This window comes from Pteropus alecto, unplaced genomic scaffold (genome assembly GCF_000325575.1).
Source record: "Pteropus alecto unplaced genomic scaffold, ASM32557v1 scaffold120, whole genome shotgun sequence".
Lineage (NCBI taxonomy): Eukaryota > Metazoa > Chordata > Mammalia > Chiroptera > Pteropodidae > Pteropus > Pteropus alecto.
In genome coordinates, this window is record NW_006430061.1 from 472,207 (window position 1) to 493,067 (window position 20,861).

Below are 20,861 nucleotides of genomic sequence, written 5' to 3' on the forward strand. Positions count from 1 at the left end.
AGCTAGACTAAGGTTCAGATATTACCTCTGGCTCTTATTAGCTGTGGGACCTCAGGTGAGTTGACCCAACCTCTCTGATCTTCAGTTTCCTTATCTGCAAAATAGCGTGAGAATATAACCCTCATAGGGCTGGTGAGATAAACAAATGGGAGAAAGCCCAAGAAAAGCTCCTGGGCCTCTGCAAACATTATTTCTCTTCCCCTTCTGTTCCCATAATTCCCTTCCTCCTGTCTGATTGTGTGGGCATACCAGGAGGAAGGAGGATGGACAAATTCATTCACTGCTTATTTATTGACCACTTACTATGTGTTAGGCAGAAGGGATTTAGAACAAATGAACCTCATTCTTCCCCTCACGGGGGTGTTCTGTCTGATGAAGGAAACAAACCAATTCACCAAAAAAGCCTTTTATCACACATGCGATTGCTGTAATGAAGGAACTGGAACAGGTCAGGGTAGGGAGCTGGTGTAGAATGGGTTCTGTTTGGGTGGGTGAGACGGAAAACCTCCCTGGGAAGGAGGCTGGACGAGCAGGGAAGTGGGAGGCAGTCCAGGCAGAGGGAATAGCATATGCCAAGTCCCTGAGGCTGAAGCAAGGTGGCCGTATGAGGCCTGTGTAGCCAGGAAAAGTGGCAGGAGATGAAGTTGGGCTTTGATAAGTCAAGGTAAGGAATTTGATTTGGATTTGATTTTAGTACAACAAGAAGCTATTAAACAAGCGATATGATCCAATTTATAAAACTATTCCTGGCCCCTGACTCTAGGGGAGTTCAGAATCTTTCTCTGCTCAGACTCCTCCACCACAGCCAAATGTGGGCAGCCCAGACTTATCTCAGGCGGTCCCCACCCCTCTCATATAGGCCCAGGCAGAGGAGGGAGAGAGTCCAGGCTGTGTCCTCACAGAGATGGGCTTTGGGAGGTGCCCACGTATGTGGTACGTGCAAGAGTCCAATCTACCACCCTAAGATTTAGTACCACTCACTAAAGCAGATGCTTCCATCCCCCATCTTCCAGCTGACCCGGAGCCCCTGGCCTGGAGGAGAGGGGCGGTGAAATAAGAGAAGGCAGGAGTGCCCTCAATGAGCAGGTGGGGGTGAACTCCTGCAGCAGCTGAAGCCCAACTGTGAGTCAGCGGAGGGCAAGCCTCCTAGGTAATTCTCATCTTCATTGAAATGGTCAGCCTGACTTTAGAGACAAGGGGGTATTGTCAGGTGGAGACTAACAATCTGCATTCTGTACCCCTGCTCAGGTCGGAAATCCCCAGGGCTGGGCCTAATGTGTTGGGACAGACAGACTGGCCTAGCCTTCTAGAATCCATGAGATACCCATAGAAAGAGGCAAAGCTGCTCTGGGCTCCTCTGAGGACCAGGCAGGTGGGAGCTTGCAGCTTCCAGCAGCAGCTTCTTCCTGTGTGGGGCTGAGACTCTGGGGCATGCTGTTGGGCCTGGAGGTGACAAGAGGGGGGGTACCCAGTGATTCCCTCAGGCCTCCACCTTGCCCTCTTACTCAGTCTCAGGCTGAAGAGAGAGCCAAGGATATAGTGCATAGAGATTCGTACTGAACTGTTCCAGGCAGTGGAATTTGGGGCTATTGGCCCACCAGCTCCCCTGGGACTGAGGTGCTAATGAAACAGTTCCTGACCTTGACCTTGGAGTCCCAGCCATTGACGTCAGCAGAGATGAAATAATGTAACCGGACTCTCCCACTTGGGGTGTGTGGGTGTGTGTGGGGGGGTACATTCAGGGACCTAGGAGGGGAAGGAGTGGCCAGGAGTCAGGATCAACCCAGCTTAGGCCAGGAGGGGACAGGGAAGAGTCGCCCCTGGCATTGGTGACGTAGAAGACCTCGGTGGTGGGGTGCTTCCTACGGGTGGGATGTGCTATCTGAGCGAGTGGCCCAAATCCTTTCTGAAAGCTGTTATCCGGCACTACAGCCACCGTCAGGTAAACAAAAAAAAGGTGGAGGCTTCTTCCATACCAGGGAGCTGACATTGTTGTTGCTCCCCTGGACATGGGTGACGGAGCCATGGGGGTAAGTGCCCGCACTGCTGCCATGTGGTGTATTGCTGTCATACATGTGACTACGTGTGTGCACCTGCCTGGGGACAAGGCCGGGCCTGCCACACCTGGATGTGCAGAGGTACTCCTGTAGCCACACTGGGGCGGTCTGCACGGTCTGAGGGTTTGGGGTCAGAAGGCCGGCCTGGCCTCTGGCTTCCCTCCTCGCCACTCAACACCTGCCCTGAGGAGATGCTGAGGATGTTCCCGGCAGTTGTCTCCCTCTCCGTGGCATCTGCTACAGGGCCTGGATCTATAATTCTGCCCTGGGTTTTCCAGGTGGATTTTCTGATTGAAAATGATGCAGAGAAGGACTATCTCTATGATGTGCTGCGGATGTACCACCAGTAAGTGTGCCGGGTCCAGCTCCTGTGGACTACCTGGGTATCTCTGTCTGTAGGGAGCCCTACAGACAGAGGTATGGGTTGTCCTGAGACAGAGGACCTCCCCCATCCATCCTGGGGAGCTCGGGTTAGGGGTGGGGGGCAGATGCTCGAGGCTCCTGGGAACTAAATGGACACATCATTCATTTGTCTCAGCAAATATTTAAACAAATGCTCTGTGCGTGGCTCTGTGCTAGGGGCTGGGGCACACGTGTGAGCATGACAGATTGGTTATCGCCCTCTGGTTGCTCACAATCTGATGGGGGAGGCTGTTGAGTAGCCAGATAGGTTGAATAGAGTGTGGCTGCTGGGACAGGAGAGGAAATGCCAGCTGGCCCCAGCCGCAGCATCAGATGTCTCTTATCACCCACCTGCTTTTACATTCATTCAGCATACATTTATAAGCTTCTGCCACTTGCTGGACACCACACAGAATCTGGAAATAAATAAGATCTACTTTTTTTCCTCGACTAACTCGTGGCCTAGAAAGAGAAGCTGGACAGACAACACAAACACAAAGAACTCTAATATAAGTTACAATCAAATAACTGCTAAATAGAAGTAAACCAGAATGTGAAGAAAGGAGTTTTTACTTCTAATCACGGGGGCAAGGACCAAGAAGCCTTGACCTGGGGGTTGAAGGGTAAGAAAGATTCTGATAGGCGGCAATACCAGGAACGGGCATTCCAGCATGAAGGACCAGCATTACCCGAGGTGCAGAGACGTGAAAGCACAAACGAGTAGGAAGTGACAAGCTCAGGGCTCACGGAGACCATGAACAGCCACGAGCCTGGAGTAGACTGTGGCAACAGGTCACGGAGGCCCTGAGCCTGCCAGGGAGAGTGGATTGTGTCGTCTGGGCAGAGGCAGCCATTGTGGGTTTTGAGAAGAGGAGCGATTTTCATTTAGGAAAGATTAGATGGGAGTGAGCAAGTCAGTAGGCAGCTGGAGAGGTGCAGGCCAGAGGTGTGAGGGCCTGAACAGTGCGAGGAGGAGGCACGTGAGGGACATTGTAAAGGTAGAAGTTACAGTTTAGCTGCAGATCAGAAGTGGGAGACCAGGGGATGATAGGGGTCGCCACTGTCTCACATGAGGGTTCCTGTCTGGGAAGATCCTGGGCTTCAGAACAAGGCAGAGTGAGTTTGAATCCTGACTTGATTTCATTTGCAGAATGGGTTAACAATCCCTACTTCGCCAGTTTCCTCGTGATGTTTATGGGAGAGAACGAAGCTCGTTGAGGCACCTGGCCCAGAGCTAGGGCCTCTGGGCTTTTCAGGACAGTCTTCCTCAATTCCAAGGCCTGGGCCCAGTGGAGAGGGAACGTAGCCCAGGACTGCTTCCTTTGGGAATCCTTGGGTCTCAGAGGTCATGGCCATGGGTGAGGCTTCAGTGTCCCCCGTGTCTCCGCAGGACCATGGATGTGGCTGTCCTTGTGGGAGACCTGAAGCTGGTCATCAATGAGCCCAGTCGCTTGCCACTGTTTGATGCCATCAGGCCCCTTATCCCGCTGAAGCACCAGGTGGAGTACGACCAACTGACCCCCCGCCGCTCCAGGTGCGGAGGGAGCTGTCAGGCTCGAAGCGGGAGGACAGGGGGCCCCCTGGGATGGACAGGATCGCTCGCTATTGGATGGGGCAGCACTGGTGGTCAGGCCGGAGCTGGGCCATCACCGACCTCTCCTACGGCAGGAAGCTGAAGGAGGTGCGTCTGGACCGTCTGCACCCTGAAGGCCTTGGCCTCAGCGTGCGTGGCGGCCTTGAGTTTGGCTGTGGGCTCTTCATCTCCCACCTCATCAAAGGCGGGCAGGCAGACAGCGTGGGGCTCCAGGTAAGTGAGCAGAATACTCAGGCTTCCGGCCTCCCCCGTCTCTCACTGCTGGGCTACGTGGCATAATGTGGTCAGCTCACCTTTCGGAGACTTTGGGAGAGGAAAAGGCTGACACATCCTGACAGGTTTTCCTCAAGCCCACGAAATCAGCCTGCAGGCAATTGCCTATTTTCTTAAGTCGAGCCGGGAAGCTGGCTTCCAGCTACTGCTGCTGAGCTGCACCCCACCTCCCATACTTCCTAGTTATGTCCTGACGTCTGAAGCTTTGGACATGTAGCCTTCACTGGAAAGGGAAAGGGAATCCCGGTGTGGTGTGGTGCTTCAGGGCAGACTCTGGGGCCGGGCTGTCCTGGCTTTGCTCTTCAGTAGCTGTGTGATTTTGACAAAAACACTTAACCCTGTCCCTCATCTATAAAATGGGGATGATGATGATCACACTATCTACCCCGTCAGATTGTTAGGAGGAATAAATGAATTCATATTATAAAGTCCTTGTAATAGTTCCAGGCACGTAAGTGCTCTGTGTTGGTTAAATAAGCAGAGAGGGAGACTGAATAAACACCTGAAACGTGCCAGGTAACGTGCGCACAGCCAGTTCTCGTTATATACCTTGGCCGTATCATCCCCATTTTACAGAGTTGATAGAGGCTCAGATCTTGACTTGTGTCACAGCCAGTAAGTGACAGAGCCAAGACCTGAACCCAGGTCTCTTGACTGCCAAGCCCTGGGGACTCTCTTCAGCACCCCAGGTGCCCCTCCCCTGGGGTCCCCACACCTCAGTGTCAGAGCAGAGATGGGCAGACCTCCAGGTCTCCCTCCTGCCAGAGCGCAGAGCTGTGTTTTCGTATGTCCAGATAAAGGAGGCCCTCCCACCCCCTCCCAGAGCCTCCAGCATGTTTGTTATCAACATCCCGATCCGGGCTGCCAAGCCGCGGGCTTCAGGGGGCCCGAAGGTGAAGGGTACGAGACTGTGGAGAGGGAGACGGAAACTGGGAGCTGACAGACATCGCTTTGTTCTAAATCCCTGTCTCACGGCTCACTGGTGGCGTCTGAAATTTCAGCCGCTTCATTATTCCTCTCCTGTGCGGCACATTTTCCAGCCTAGAAACACAGCCAGACAAAAAACATAATGAGCTCCTCTCCTGGCGTCAGTGGAGACCCTCTTTTTTCCAGAGTGAGCTCTCCTCCTAGGACATGCATTTCTCGATGATGCCGCCACGATTGGGAACAGCAGGACATTTTAATTAAACTAAGTTTTTTCTTCCAGCCTGTTTCTCAGGCTTATGAATTATCGGCCCTTTCTCGAGCTGTCAGGCTCATCTCTCCTTTGTGCCGCTGTCCCTCAGATCGTCATTTCACTGTGGCCCTGGCACAAAGGGCCTTTTGCAGGGCTCTGCACAGCGTGAGAGGGAGAGGAAAGCTGATCCTGCAAACTGAGCTGGGGGAGGCTGCGTGGGAAACATTCCGACCAGGGTCCCCAGCAGGTTCTTTTTAGGAACAAGACAGGGAACTTCACTCAGAGGAGCTGGGAGAAACTATCTGCATCCATTCACCTGTCTGGGTTCATGTTTCTGGGGAGATCTCATGCCTGAGGGAGGCTAGAAGAAGATTCTGGAAGGCAGGAGAGGGACACGTTCAGACGTAGCCTGGCGGGACTAAAGGCCCCGTTTATTTGACCAATGAGGCTAGGCCCCGGGTCAGGGGCTCGGACCTACCAATAAATAGGACCCAGCTCTGGGACCCCGTATTTCTGCTCTTATCCCCCTACTAAATTTTAGATTTTTTTCCCAAGTGTATCGTGTCTGAACCTATGTCCTCTGCCCTGCATGGGGCAGTCTGTGCTGCACAACTTGCTGTGTAGTCCAGGGCTAGAGAAAGATTTTGTGTGCCTCGGTCATTCCAGCTGTAAAATGGACAGAGTAATCTCTGCCTTTCCTATGAAACTCGAGGGCTCTGATGGGTGGCAAGGATCCACAGAGCGCAGGGAACTACAGCCAGGCGTAGCCAGACATCCTCCTTTTCTGCTTCCAGGTGCCCAAGAGACAACACTGTTGTCTGTCAGCGAGACTTGACTCAAAATCCTAGCAGCACTTTACTGGCTGGGTGACCTTAAGCAAGTGACTTCACCTTTCCAAGCCTCAGTTTCCTTATCTGATTAACAAAAACACAGAGTCGGTGTAAAAAGCAGGTGCAAGGAGCTTATCCAGCTGTTCTCCTCACAGGAGATGGCCCCAGAAACCTAGAGAGTTCTTCAGTGAGCCCCTTCTTGTGGTGCCTTTTTGAGCCCCCTGACACTTTTGTCAGGCCTCTGAGATTAGGGCCTGTGTCCAGGCCCTGTGTCCAGGCCTAGAGGACCCCTCAGAGGCCATGTGCCTGCCCAGCTCTCAGATCCCATGGACAGTCAAGCTGCACCCCTCAACATGCACCAACAAGTCTCCAAAAGGTCAGCACATGTAATGTGAGCTAAGCACCCAGCTGACCTGCTCTGGCTTCAGGCTGGAGAAAGACATCCCAGACCCAATCCCTGTTTTATAGCTAATGGCTGTGTGACCGAGGACAAAATATCACCCCCCTGGGCCTGTTTCAGCTGATGTTTGAGGGTCTTTCCAGCCCTGTAGTTATTAAATGAAGAACTTTGGGCCTTGATCCCAGGGCGGAGGTGCTTGGAGAAGCCCCTGGCAGTGTCCAGCAGGGGGCAGTCTCACCACGTATCTGTATCCAGGGCTGGCCCAGCAACCCTCTGAGCCCCCATTGCTCCCGGCCTAATGAGACCTCAGTCCTGAGAAGAGGGATCTGATCAGAGTATTTAGAGCTCAGGACCAACTCATGAAAACAATAGCAACCGTGTGTTGATTGTTCACAGGGTGCCAGACACTGGCCGGCTTTACATGTATACAATCATTTAATTTGCACAGCAACTGCAGCATTCTCCATTTTATAGATGAGGGAAACTGAGGTTCCAAAAGTTTAAGAGACTTTTTCAAGGTCACACAGCTAATAAGAATAAAAGCAGGGGTTTAAATCCAGGATAACTGATGCCAAAACCTGTGTTCATTCACTGTTCTTTGCTTACATCCAGAATGAAAATTCAGAGATCAGGGCTGTGGCAAATTAAAATGTCCATCAAATTTCCATAGAATGGAAGAAAAGAGAGTGTGTGTGTGTGAGTGATGTGAGCTCAAGTCAAGAGTCATGGAAGTTCCCCACCCAGACTTGTTATGGTGTTGCAGGGGAGCCTGCTCCTTGGGCCAGGGTGGGACAAAGGCCGGGGAAGAACTGCTTGAATCTGGGTGAAGGGTCACCCTTTACTTGGATTCCAGAGCCTGACAGGGCCCCAGTGGGGTGAAAGGGACACAGGAGTGAGGCACCTCTGCTCCCCAGTCTCTGTGCCCTTCACTTACCATGTGTCTCCTAGCTGCAAAATAGAGCATAAAGACTTCTTGAAAGTGCCACCGCCCTAGGGTCCCTCAGACTGATGGAGGGTGGGTTGGTTGTGACAAGGCACTAGGGCACACATCGAGGTTTCTTGAGGGAAGGCCTGGCCATCATCCCCCTTCCTGGAGAGCAGGCCCGGGGCATCTGACAGCGAGCCTGCCCAGCCGCTTGACACTCCCTCAACCTGGTGCTTATTCCTTTTGTTTATGGCAAGGTAGGGGACGAGATTGTCCGGATCAATGGGTATTCCATATCCTCTTGTACCCATGAGGAGGTCATCAACCTTATTCGCACCAAGAAGACCGTGTCCATCAAAGTGAGACGTGAGTGAGGCTAGAGGATGGGATGCTGATGGTGGGGTGTGGTATAGGATAGAGTGGGGTGGGCAGCAGGGAACCCAGCTCCTAGAGGAGGAAGGGAGGCCAGAGGTGCTATCCTAACCTCCATGCCTTTATCCCGCAGATATCGGCCTGATCCCTGTGAAGAGGTGAGCAGCTCCCTCCTCTACTGGTGGACTCTTCCCTGTGGGCTTAAGGTCCTGGTATCAACCCTAGGGTCTGGTTTCCCCCAGTCCAGCACTGCCCTGGGCCTGGTGCCCGGAGGCTCCAGATGGGGCAGGTCTGGATTTGGGACCTGGTCCCCAAACATCTCTCTCCAATGACCCTTCTCCTTTCCCTTCCCATCAGTTCTCCTGATGAGCCCCTCAAATGGCAGTACGTGGATCAGTTTGTGTCAGAATCTGAGGTAAGGGTCAGGACCACCAGTGATGGGGTCCGGATGGAGTGGTCTTCAAGGAGGGGCAGCAGGTCTGAAGGGGGGCTTGCTCTAGGGATGTGGCCTCAGGGGCTTCACACAGGTCCCTAGCACATCTAGAAAATCCCTGTTGGGGGCCAGCTGGTGCAGACGCACACCCCCTGGGACAGAATGGCCATGAGGCTCACGTGGGCATAGCAGTGCTTATGAGCTCAAGAGGCTACATGTACACATGTGACATCTAATGACCCTTTTCTGTCCTTCCTCCAGGGTGGGCGGAGCAACCTGGGTTCCCCAGGGAGTCAGGAAAACAAGGAGAAGAAGGTCTTCATCAGCCTGGTGGGCTCCAGGGGCCTTGGCTGCAGGTGGGTGGCAGGCTTGCCCTGAGGCTCAGTCATGGCCAGCAGCCCCCCTAGGCACCTAATGCCTCTCTCCTCACTCACTGCTGCTTCTGAGGAGACTTATCCTCGGGTGCCTGATTTCCTCTCTGAGCTTAATAACGGCCCTAACAGGTCGATTTTATAGATAAGGAAATTGAGGCCCAAAGAAAGAGCTATGTTCCCTTAGTGGGCCCTCTAGTTACTGTAAAGAGAGCCTGTCCTGCTGGTCATCTCTGTCACTTGCCACTTATTACCTTGTGGGCTTCCTTAAGAGGCAGACAAAGAAATGCAAACAGGCATCAGATCACACGGAGCATTCTTGGTAAACATGAAATCACTACAATCACAGATGTAAGGGTCAGACCCTGTTCTGCCACATATGAGCTCTAGAACCTTGGACTAGTTATATAACCACCTGGAGCCTCAGTTTCTCCCTCTATAAATTGGGGATAATAATATCCACATTGTGAGGAGGAATGAGATGATAGAAGTAAAGTACCAAGCTTAGGTCCCAGCAAGTGATAAGCAGTTAGTAAATATTATCTATTATTATTTAAGTTATTCTTATTGTTTCCATTCGTTCATGTTTATTCAATACTTTTTCTGCCAAGCATAAGTCCCTCCTTTCTAAAATGTTACAGCCTGGTATTGAAGACAGCCACATAATTAGTTACAGTGTAGAGTGACAAGGACACTAATGGAGCTGCATTCTGCATCAGGGATAGAAAATCCCTGCTGTCTCTAACCAATCAGTAGTGGCTGCCTGGAGTACGATTTTGAAAAGACTGTAAGGCTGGCTGTATCTAGACTTGGTAGGAAGAGTGCTGTGATCGATTAGTGATGTCTGTCGCACATCTGGGAGAGGGGTGAGTAATAGTACAAGTGCCTCCCTTGCTGTAGGTATTTTGGGAGCACTCTTTAGGAGCATTATAGGTGTTTTAAGAGAAAGAAGCAACTAGCTATTCCTGGAATAATATAAGAAGTTTGATTAAAACTCCATAAAGAAAGCATTCGAGTCTTAAGGAATGGATAGGAAAGTGCTAGAAAGAGAGAAGAAACAGTATATGTGATATGTTGGGTAAGGGATTGGGTAGGGGGCAATTACAAGTAGTTTTCTGTGGCTACTGCCACAGGTAGACAGCAGAGGGTCTTGGTACTGAGCTCATGGGTGACCTGGATCCTGAGGGGCTGGAGCACTGGACAAACAGGCAGATAGGACAGAACACTGAGAATGAGCAAGTACTGAAGGCAGAGGCTCACCTGCTTTCCCCGCCTCTTCCACAGCATTTCCAGTGGCCCCATCCAGAAACCTGGCATCTTCATCAGTAATGTGAAGCCTGGATCCCTGTCTGCCGAGGTGGGGTTGGAGGTGAGTGACCCTGGGCTGCGGTCAGACCGTGATCACACAGTGATGGAGGCACGTGCCTTCCCACACAGCCCTTTTTCAGCAGTCACTGGCTGATGATTTCTTCCTACCTCTCTCCAAGAGAAGGACGGCATCAGTGAAGGAGTGGCATTTGACCCTTTCTACAGTCTTCTCCAGTTCTGAGAGCCTTTGATCCTAAGCTTGGGAATGAAGTAATAATAATCAAAGAGTTAATATTCATTGAGTGTTTACTGGATTAGACATTCTTCTAAGCCAGCGGTCCCCAACCTTTTTGGCACCAGGGACCAGCGCTCCTATGAGAATCTAATGCCTGACGATCCGAGGTGGAGCTGAGGCGGTGATGCTAATGCTGGGGAGTGGCTGCAAATATAGATGAAGCTTTGCTTGCCTGCCTGCCGCTCATCTCCTGCTGTGCATCCCGGTTCCTAACAGGCCACGGACTGGTACCTGTCTTCAGCCTCAGAGTCGGGGACTCCTGTTCTAAGCCTTTTGAAATTTATGAGAACTCTGAGAATTGGGTACTATCATTATCCCCATTTTACAGATGAGGAAACAGACCCAGAGACAGTATGTGATTTTTCTAAGATCACGTACCTAGTATGGTAGGGCTGGGATTCAAACCTAGGTGGTCTGATGGCAGAGACAGAACTTTTAACCTCTAGTTTAGACAAGTTGCTTTTTTCTTTGCTTCGGTTTCCTCTCCTATAAAATGAGAGCAATAACCTTCCTTCTAGGCTCACTGTGTGGATTAAATGAATTAATATATATGCTTAGAACTGTGCCTGGCACACAGCAAGGGATTGATGAATGTTATCTACTAATTATTATTTTGACTCAACACAGCGTCTGCCTATATGAGAAGCCCAAGAGCTCCTATGTCTACAAACTGAGTTTTCAAAGCAAATGTCATAAATTCAGCCAAAAGAATGAACCTTGAATGGTATAATATTTGGCAGCTAATATTTGAAAGAGATATGAGGTGGAGGGACCCTTGGAAGATCCCAACAGAGCTTTCTAACTGCATTTCTAATAAGGGAGAGCTGAGATGCAGCCACTCGAATACTCAATGTCTGCCCCTGGCTCCCAAGGGGAACCTTCGCTGCAGGTGAGTGTACAGACAGGTAAACATGCTGATCCTTCTCTATCTCTCCACCAGACAGGGGACCAGATTGTCGAAGTCAATGGCATCGACTTCTCCAACCTGGACCATAAGGAGGTGAGATGTGTGGTCTTCGCCTGCTGGCAGTTATCACCTCTGCCCTCTACTTCCCGCCTCTCCCCAACACGGTGTCTGAAACTTTCTGTGCTCTCTAGAGGCCTCGACTGCTCTGGTCTGTCAGGCCTCAGCTGACTGTCCACCTGTCCCCACAGGCTGTGAACGTGCTGAAGAGTAGCCGCAGCCTGACCATCTCCATCGTAGCTGGAGCCGTAAGTCCAGAATGAACTGCTGGAGGCCCCATGACCCCTGACCTCCAGGCTCAGTCACTCAGGGTGATCTCTGCCACACAGTGCTAGGAAGGGCCAAGGGGTCTTGTCTGAAGCTCTGCCAGAGCAAAGGGTGAGGCTCTCTGCCCAGCTTGGAGAAGTTCGGTCAGAGACCACAGGAGCCACAGTACCTGACACTGGGGCCACGGCAGTGAGAGGACGACTCTCATCTTGGCCCCCCACACTGTGGCAGTGGAAGCCCAGGTTCCCCAGGGGACTGAGCAAGGGGCTCCTTTCTCCCCACGAGGGCCGGGAGCTGTTCATGACAGAGCGGGAGCGGCTGGCAGAGGTGCGGCAGCACGAGCTGCAGCGGCAGGAACTTCTGATGCAGAAGCGGCTGGCGATGGAATCCAACAAGATCCTCCAGGAGCAGCAGGAGATGGAGAGGCAGTGAGTGTGGCCAGCCAGGACACCCCTTCCCTACCCTCCCAGACCACTGTAGGACTCTGCCCGCTTTGCTTCCTGCCCACTGTGTCCTGAGACAACTTCATCCTCTCCCCCTGAGGCCTGTCCTCAGACCAGATGAGACCAGTGGTGGTCAGCAAATGCATCCCCTGCCTCCAGACCACTGGGTTCCTCCCTTCTTGCCAAAGAAAGCTCCTGATTTCCAAGACCCAGGAATGTGGGGATGCTACTAGCAGTAGCTAACGTTTGTTGAGTACCAACCGTGTGGCTGGCATTGTATTAGGGCCTCGTGTACGTTACTTAATTTCATCCTCACAATAGCCCTGTGAGATAGATGTTATTAACCTATTTTACAAGTAAGGAGACTGAGACTCAGAGAGGGTAAGTCACTTGTGTACAAAGTCACACATGGCCAAGCTGGCATTCACTCTCAGGCAGTCTGGCTGCCCCATCTATGGTGACAAGCCCCCTGCCCTCGTGTGGGGTAGTTGAGATGATGGACTGAGAATAAATGTGGTGAGCAATTCATAAATCAATAAACTACTGCCAAAATTCAAATCCAGATACACTCTAAGACCTTCATTAGAATTTGGAAAAGGATGGTGGACAGGATCTTCCCATCCCTCCCATCACAGAATTAGCCTAGAACTAGCCTTGCTGGTACCTCTGCCCACAGTCCTGGCTTTGGTTAGCAGCCCCAGCTTTGCCCCTGGGGTCCGGGATCCTCTTCTGGGAAGACTTCACTAAGGCCAGACTCTGCCTGTCATCACTCACTTTAAGTGTTTGGAGGTAGATTCATGGAGCGTGGCCCACATTGACTGGCCTCCCAGCTCCAACAGCACAGAATCTCTGCTCAGTGATGCCAGACAAAACCACACAAGAGCACAAGGCCCAGACTTTGCTAGATCTGCTTTCTCAGCATCCAAATCTAGTCCAGACATCCTTGGAAAGTTTCCTGAAAGAAGTATTTAAAACTTTTCTCAAAAAATTAGCCACATAGCCACAAGGAAGAGTTAACTTCTCTTGCATAGACTCCAACATAACAATCCGCATTTGGTTTCAGAAGGAAAAAGGAAATCGCCCACAAGGCAGCAGAGGAAAATGAGAGATACCGGAAGGAGATGGAACAGTGAGTGCCTCGTCTCCATGTGTCTGCACACACGTATCTGTGTGTGGACATGAGTGTGCTCTTGGGAGTATAGCGAGCCAGAGGCCACCTCCAGGCCCAATTTACCTGGCCTCTTGTCCCCTAGTGGAACCTCCTTTGTTTTAGCCATTCCGTAATCCTGGTAAAGCTCACCATATGGGGGTAACTAGAACATAGTCTCACATAATTGCATTCATACTTAATTTGGAATGTAAGTGCCAAGGACTTTGTGGTCTTCATCACAACTAGAACCATGTGGCCCCTCCCCAGTCTGCTTGGGGGTTCCCTACAGGCAGTAGGTGGGCCTGCGAAGGTTCTGATTCCAGTCACAGGCAAGGTGGGGGGTGTCTTATTTCAGGATCGTGGAGGAGGAAGAGAGGTTTAAGAAGCAGTGGGAAGAAGACTGGGGCTCAAAGGAACAGCTGCTATCGCCTAAGACCATCACTGCTGAGGTGCACCCAGTGCCCCTTCACAAGCCAAAGTGTATGTATCATATGCTGGGAGGAGAGGGCTTCCTTCTGGGGCTGGGGGGCTGAGCAGTCCAGACAGAGCTGCTGGTCTCCCTGTACTGACCATCACCTCCCCAGGTGATGATCCCATGGCTCTCTAAGCTGCATTTCCTTCATGGAAGGGCAGCCATGTGCTAGGGGCTGTCTGCCATGACATCATGGCATTAGGGTGGGCAGGATCTGTTTGCTCTCCTAGTCCTGGGTCTCCCCCACAACACAAACTCAGGCAGGTGTCCTTGGGCTGCTGAAGAGGGATTGGAGAGCTATAGCAAAAGTGGAACCGCGCATGGGATTATCTTAGTTTGTCGATTGTCATGTCCTCTTCCTACCTGGTTCTGAATTGGGGCTGGGGTAAAACAACAGCAGGAAAGAGGGGAAGGGGCTCACATTAGAGAGGTGGTCCAAGGTCGATGAGTGACGGTGAGAACAACTTACCTGAAGTGCCCCTACCACCTACATCCCTGTATGTGGACCCTGCTTGGTTCCACCACTCAGGGAGAGGACTGTGAGACCCCTCCCAGACATCACACGCAGCCATCCTGTGGCTTCAGCTCCTTCTGCCCTTCCCATGTCCTTTCTTCATCTGTCCTGCGTTGTCACCTCCCATTTCAGTCCAGACCCTAACCAACTGCTCTCTTATCCACCTGCTCTCAACTCTAACTCCCAAGATGCCTCTTCAAGGAGCAGCTCACAACACCAGGTTAAAGTGGGGGTGGGGGCGCTCAAGCTCAGTGGTTCTTCAGTGGGCGTGTGGGTGGGGAGCCAGTAGTAAGACAGCTTAGGGCCCATGGCAATCACAAGTCCAGGATGCCTGGTTGGGTCTTTATTCTCGCTTTACAGCTGTTTTCATTTGTACCTGACATGAGGCAGGTTCTACAGAGCACTAATTGTGCTCAGCTGACCTGGAAACGTCCAGATACGGGGTAAATCTGCACCCCGGAACCAAGGTTCTTTATTTCTGCCACATGGCAGCCATCTGGGATCCTGTGATTGGGTCTGGACAGCTCTGGCCCCAACCTTGAATCCTGCCCAAGGCCTAGAGGGTCATCAGCTTGGGTCAACGATGAGGTTCAGAGTGGTTCCATCTCATCCCCACTCGGTGCAAGGCAGATGGCTCCCAGCACGCTCCTTCCTGGCCACAGGGTATAGTGTCATCTCAGGGTCCTCTCGGAAGGACAAAGCATGCTGTCATCAGCCTCCCCCGTGACATTCGGTATTAGTTGAGGATGTGGCCAGAGCTAAATTCCTGGTGAATAATCTGTGTTTTAGAGAGGGAGCTAATTTGCTCTTATGTGTGAAATAGGAGCTTCAGAAGGAGAGAAATCAATTTTAATTGCTTTTCATGAAAGTAATTCTAGTCAATTTAGTAATTCTAGTCAATTCTAGTCAATTCCTCAAAACTGGATCTTGGTTTCAGAGCCAACACATCCTCACAGAAGCTATAGAAAACAAAAAACCCTTTCTCTAGCTAGCTATTTATTTAGTGCTTTTAAACCATATTAAACTTCTTGAATAAAAGAAGCAAGAACTTTCCCTTTGTTCAAGATATAAATGTTTTCTAAGGGAATGCTGCGAAGCATGAGATTGATGACCGGAGTCCGCCAGCCTGAGCTGGGGCAGCTGCTGCCTCCATCCATCTCCGCACGCACTAGCAATTTAATTCTAACTCGGTGATAAGTTAGGAAATGCTGGAAGACTTCTGAGCCAACTCAATTCCTGCATTTCTCCCTTTTCCTGGGAGGCTGGAATGGTCTCAGCCATGTGGGCTCATTAGTATCAAGCCGAAGTCAGGTCCTCTCTGACCAGGCTTCAACTCTGGGGCCCAGTTAGCTGACAGGTTATACCTGACTCAGGTCTCCGTGCTTGTGAGGAGTGGGCCTTTGGCACCAAACATATGTAATACTCAGATATTCCCATCCTCTGTGCCATACCTCCCAAGTTTCAGCCAAATGCCCTGCAAAAGGCTCTCACTCTGCTGTCAGATCAGAGGCCCTGTTGTCAGCCCATTTTACAGATAGAGGAACTGAAGGTACCAAGGTTGAAAGCTCAGCATGCATCGTCCCAGAGCAGGAAAGCTTTGCTCTGGGCTCCTGAGCCCTGTTCCTGCCCCTGACCTCACAGCTCATAGAGGAAGCTGGGTATAGGTCCCCAGGCTCCTGGGAAGCAGCTCTAGCCTCTTGGTCGCCTCACTCTCTCTTGTTCACCACCTTCCTCTTTTCCCAAGTAGATGATCAGGGAGTGGAGCCCGAGCTTGAGCCTGCTGACGACCTGGACAGAGGCACAGAGGAACAGGGAGAGCAGGTTTGCGGCCCCCGCTTCACTCCCTGGCCTTGCTGCTCTGCTTGCCCTGCTCACTCTCTTCTGCCAACCCTGTAGACACCCATCTCTGAGGGGCCAGCCACCATGGTGGGAACCACTGGAATCTCTCCAAGCCCCGGCTTGGTCCAAGCACTGCACACAGAATCTTGAGAATAGGACTCATGGCCGGGCTGAAATGTCAACTAGTGCACATCGGTACGGCTGAACCACTGGTTCAAATATTTAAGTACTGCCCAAGGCTAAGTCCTTCGTCTGCTGCGCTGGCTTCTTCCAGGACTCCCCAGGTCTTGCCAAGATCCAACAACTAGGGGATAGTGCTTGGTCCAGCAGGAGGCTTTCAAGATCTTGTTCTAGAACCCAGGCTGGTCAAGGGTGGGTAACTATTTAAACCATCACCGCTGGCCCAGAAAGCATCACGCTATTGCCTAGGAAAGACAGGGGTCTGGTGCCCTAGTTATCCAGCCTGGATGGGGATATGCTTTTCTGGAGGCTCATCTTCCGCCCGCTGCTGCCTGAGCTGCCCTTCCCAGAGCTGACCACTGTCATTGCCTTCTCTTTCAACATTGAAAGTGGAAGATATGGCCTGCGCTATGAGACAAAACTGTTTTGTTCTGACAGCAGTTCTAGGCAAAGACCCAGGCGCACTTTTGTCTTGAGCCATTTCTTGGATGGAGGGACCAGACGTTGGTCAGGAGGGGCCTTGCTCTTTTTTAACAGGGCTTTGTGTTTGCAGACTCATCCTTCACAAGGGGATTTCTCTCTGGTTTTCTGGCACTGACTTCTGAAGCCAGTGTCCTAGGGAGAGGCAGTTGCCCAGGGCCTGGCAATCGGGGCCTTCCTCGGGTAGTCTTAGGCCTGTTTTATAATCCAGGTGAGGCCAGGTAAGTGGAGAGTCAGACTGAGGGAGCAGTTTTGCTGTCGGATCCGCCGATTCTGCCCTTTGCCTCACAAAGCCACGTGTTCCTTGAGAACCCAGCTCCTGGCCTCTGCCCTGGACAATCTGGCTGAGCTAAACTGTCTCACTGCTTCATTCTTTGTGTTGTTACAGCCTTTGGGTGGTTTTATCGTTATGATGGCAAATTCCCAACCATACGGAAGGTATGACAGGATTGCATCTGTCCCCTTTGCCTCTGTGTTTGCTGTGGGTTTGGCCTTTTCCAAACATTATTTCTTGTCCTATCAACTCTCAACAGTGTGACCCAACCTATTCACTTGAATGCTAACTGTGTCAGAGCCTCTCCGTCAGACTGACGTCAAATGGCAGGGTGCTGTCACAGAGGCGTCACGGTGGGGGGCGGGGGATTGTTCATGAGGTGAGAACTACCCAAGCACCATTAGGCACTGCCTAGGTCAGCACCAGCCCTGGTGGGCACAGGGCACAAAGGCAAGGGTGTGACAGGAAGCTTCTGCTTCGTTTCTCAGTCAAGTAGAGCCAAAGGCCAAGACCAGAAGCTGAGGTCAGACGGGATGAAATATCAGGTTGGATATTCACAGCACAGATTACGAAACTGACTATGCCAGACACAGACTGGCTGCCAAGGCAGGGGTTTGCTCCCTCGGGTTGGGACAGAGAGCCACAGCAATAACAGTTCTGTTCTAGAAATATCTCTGCATGTCCCCGGGATAATGCAATTATCTGGTCTCTGGGGCCTTGGATTTTCTCTCTAAATCTTATTATGGTATCTCCAGGCCCCATAAACCTTTCTCATCCTTTTTCTTGTTAAATCACTTTGGCATTTGATTATGAAAATGCTGCTGTTAATATCTATAGATTGGACATTCAAGATGACTTGGTATTTGGAATCAGGCATCGGCATAAATCTGGGTGAACTAATTTAGACATATCATTCCACCAGCTCTTTCTGGCAAGATGTCAGTCTTCCAGAAACCAAAGCACTTGCAGCGGGGTGAACTTGATGATATGTAACGTCTCCTGCCTCTAAACTGGGAATACCTGATGTGCCGGAAACATCTACCCCCTTCCTCCAACACAAAGATGTTAAGATAACAGATAGCAGTATTGTTCCTGACAGAGGTGAACATCTTTACCTGGGAGCACAGATCATGATTTGTATGACATCGAATAAACCAGGACAGTGCCGTTCAGGGGATTCCTTACCACACCAGCATGGTCTCAGAAAGGAATTAGTCTCGCGAAACTGTCCTTTTTATTTCCCAGGCTGACTCTATGGCTTAGGATGCCTTATTGGGTTAAATTTCTAATTCTCCCCTATAAACTGTCTCTACTAGAACTCAGCTAGAGAGGACAGCACACACATACACACAGGGTTGTACTTGAAAAACCAATGAAAGAAAGTGGATAGGTAAATTCCTTTCCAGGCACTAATAACTAGGTAAATGTAAGAGAACTGTGTATGTGTCTCCTCTACGCACACTCTCCATAAGAGATCATGTCACTTGAAAAAGTGCCGTTGCTAAAGAAGTAGGCCTGTTTTTCCCTGTTCATTATTCCAGTCATTCTGGAAATAACTGATATTTCAGCTTTCATTTCATTTCCAAAAGAGAAAAATTGCTTCTAGATAGCAGCAAGAACACATCCACCCCATCTACCTCTCCTCTCAGTCTAGACCAGAAGGAATATTTGCCATGAGTTTAGCTGGCAGCTAATCAGACAACAGAATCATGCCTCTCATCGGGCTTTGAAAATCCATCATCATTTTCTGTAGAGCCACATGAGATGCTGTGTCTCCAGCAGCTGAAACACCTGGTGCCCAGGTAATGCAAGTGGCTGTCTAAGACCATGACCATCCGTGCAAACACACTCCCCTTATTTGAAAAGCTAAAGACTCAATGTCTTCAATTCCTAACCTGGCAGTAATTCCTTCTGGCGCTCAGGCCCCCAGGCCTGTGCCCCCGCAAAGTCCATGCCAGGGCCTGAAGGATTCATGCTTCTGACTAAGCCCTCGCACCAGGACTGCTTGAGTAAATCATACAAACATGCCCTACTTTCAGGAATCCACCATCTGGCAGGGAGGCAGATTCACGTGCAACTAAGCACCCATATGGAGTGGGCTGGTATGAGTTCAGTAGACAATGCTAGGGGACAACTCGCCCTCTGTATCAGTAAGCAGGTGCTGCTTTCTTGGAGATGGGACAGAAGCTGTCTCATCTGCCTGGCCCACCCAGGAGCCCTGGCTCTAAAATCTTAGCACTGGTGGTTTTTTAAAAACCAACAGAACAGTCATTCCTATCATGGTGGTCCCTGTAAGAGGCTGTGGCCTTATTCTAGCAAGCTGCCATCAGGCAGAATGTTTCTAGCTCCTTTTGAAGAATTGCCATCTGAATCTAGAACATGATGGCAGGGATTCATCTCTCAACTGAGCCAAGTGTCTAGTAGTGAACAGGGTAGGCAGGAACCAAGCAGGACTCTGAAGCAATTATAACCATTTTCCCAAGTGGCTCACAGACTGCTCTGGGGTGGGTCTGCCATCCCTAAAATGAGGCGGCGGGTGGGGGTGGGGGAGGCATCTCCAAAGCACATAACCCATGCAAGGAGGTAGGGGTTGTCTTTAGGAGGGAAGGCAAGATGACTCAGTCATAATGACCTCTTCAGCTGTGGACAAAGTCCATTGCTGGGAAACTCAATTCTTCACATCTGGCCTTGGATGCTGGGCTGATTCAGAGATTCTGAGAGCAGGACCCAGGTAGGCTTATCAGGGATGAAAGTGAGCTCAGTGAACAGGTGGGTTTCCTTCTTCCCCCAGGAATTCTCCAGAATGTTGACTCAATACTATTCCCTCTCCAGAGTGCTATCTCTGTCCTACATGCTGCGTATGATGGGGCTGACGCTCTCTCCTGCCATGCTCCCATTGCTCCTCATTTGAACACGGTAGAAAATTTGTGGGACCTGGAAGGCTCAGGTCCAAATCCTGGCACTGCTACATACTAGATGTTTGACATTGGGCGAGAGACTTCACCTTTCTGATCCTTGGCTCCTTCATCAAGAGAGTTGGGATAATACCTACATGTGAGGTAATCGATGGAGTTTCCTCGGCACATAGGCAATCCATACATGTTAATCCTCTTCCTTACTCCTTGGTTTCCCTGCAACCCCTTGGAAGAAGCAGCCAGGAAAGCAGGCTTTGTGGGTCCACTTCCAACAGGAAAAGTAAGGAGTCTTTTTGCCCTTCACCCCCCTCCCCAAGTCCTCTTGAACCCTAACAGCCAGGGAAAAGCAGTTAGGCTCTTCTCTCCCCACAACCCCAATTCCTAGTCTTATAGTTTCTGGCTAATACTCATTTCAGAGGCCCAGTTCTGAGGGAATGGTGGACTCTCCAGGATGAAATAATCTGGAGCTTAAGCATCAGGACAAAATCTGATGTCACTGGCTCTGTGTTCCCAGGTCAAAGCTGGTTCCTACCTCCTCTAGCTCAGAACAGAGGATGTCTACAAATGAGGATTTTCTGTAGACTCTTCCAGGATGCATCTGTGGTATTTGAACATGAAACACCTTTCTCTCCAAATAATAGAGAAAGCATGTACCCAGATACTAGGAAATAGATGCAATGCCTTTTTATTTATTCAGTACTTCAATATTTATAAAGCTCTTTTATAGATGTTATTTCATTGGTTCTGGATGGCAAGCCTGTGGGCCAGGTATTTCTTCCATTTTGGAGAGGAGATGAATTGGGCCCAGAAAGGTTAAGAAACTTAGCCAAGATTGCACAGCTAGTAAATGAATAGTTCTTCTGGCTGGCAGAGGGAATGGGTGTTGCACTCTGCAATGGGTAGCAGTGGCCTGCCTGTCCCACACT

The 20,861-nt window shown here is 50.7% G+C and overlaps 1 protein-coding gene across 2 annotated transcripts in view; it reads left to right on the forward strand.

Annotated features, from left to right (window-relative positions):
• Nucleotides 1–20,861, forward strand: part of USH1C (USH1 protein network component harmonin) — a 46,340-nt gene that overhangs the window by 7,713 nt on the left and 17,766 nt on the right. Inside the window, exons 2-15 of one of the 2 annotated variants that reach the window (XM_006904728.2) lie at nucleotides 2,336–2,403; nucleotides 3,850–3,993; nucleotides 4,128–4,266; nucleotides 7,916–8,024; nucleotides 8,164–8,188; nucleotides 8,388–8,445; nucleotides 8,725–8,819; nucleotides 10,119–10,203; nucleotides 11,378–11,437; nucleotides 11,593–11,649; nucleotides 11,954–12,096; nucleotides 13,175–13,240; nucleotides 13,617–13,741; nucleotides 15,995–16,068. In XM_006904728.2, the coding sequence (XP_006904790.1) occupies nucleotides 2,336–2,403; nucleotides 3,850–3,993; nucleotides 4,128–4,266; nucleotides 7,916–8,024; nucleotides 8,164–8,188; nucleotides 8,388–8,445; nucleotides 8,725–8,819; nucleotides 10,119–10,203; nucleotides 11,378–11,437; nucleotides 11,593–11,649; nucleotides 11,954–12,096; nucleotides 13,175–13,240; nucleotides 13,617–13,741; nucleotides 15,995–16,068 (1,248 nt within the window). Of the gene's footprint in view, nucleotides 1–2,335; nucleotides 2,404–3,849; nucleotides 3,994–4,127; nucleotides 4,267–7,915; nucleotides 8,025–8,163; nucleotides 8,189–8,387; nucleotides 8,446–8,724; nucleotides 8,820–10,118; nucleotides 10,204–11,377; nucleotides 11,438–11,592; nucleotides 11,650–11,953; nucleotides 12,097–13,174; nucleotides 13,241–13,616; nucleotides 13,742–15,994; nucleotides 16,069–17,134; nucleotides 17,185–20,861 lie in introns of both variants that reach the window. The other variant, XM_025046394.1, reaches the window with a different exon arrangement.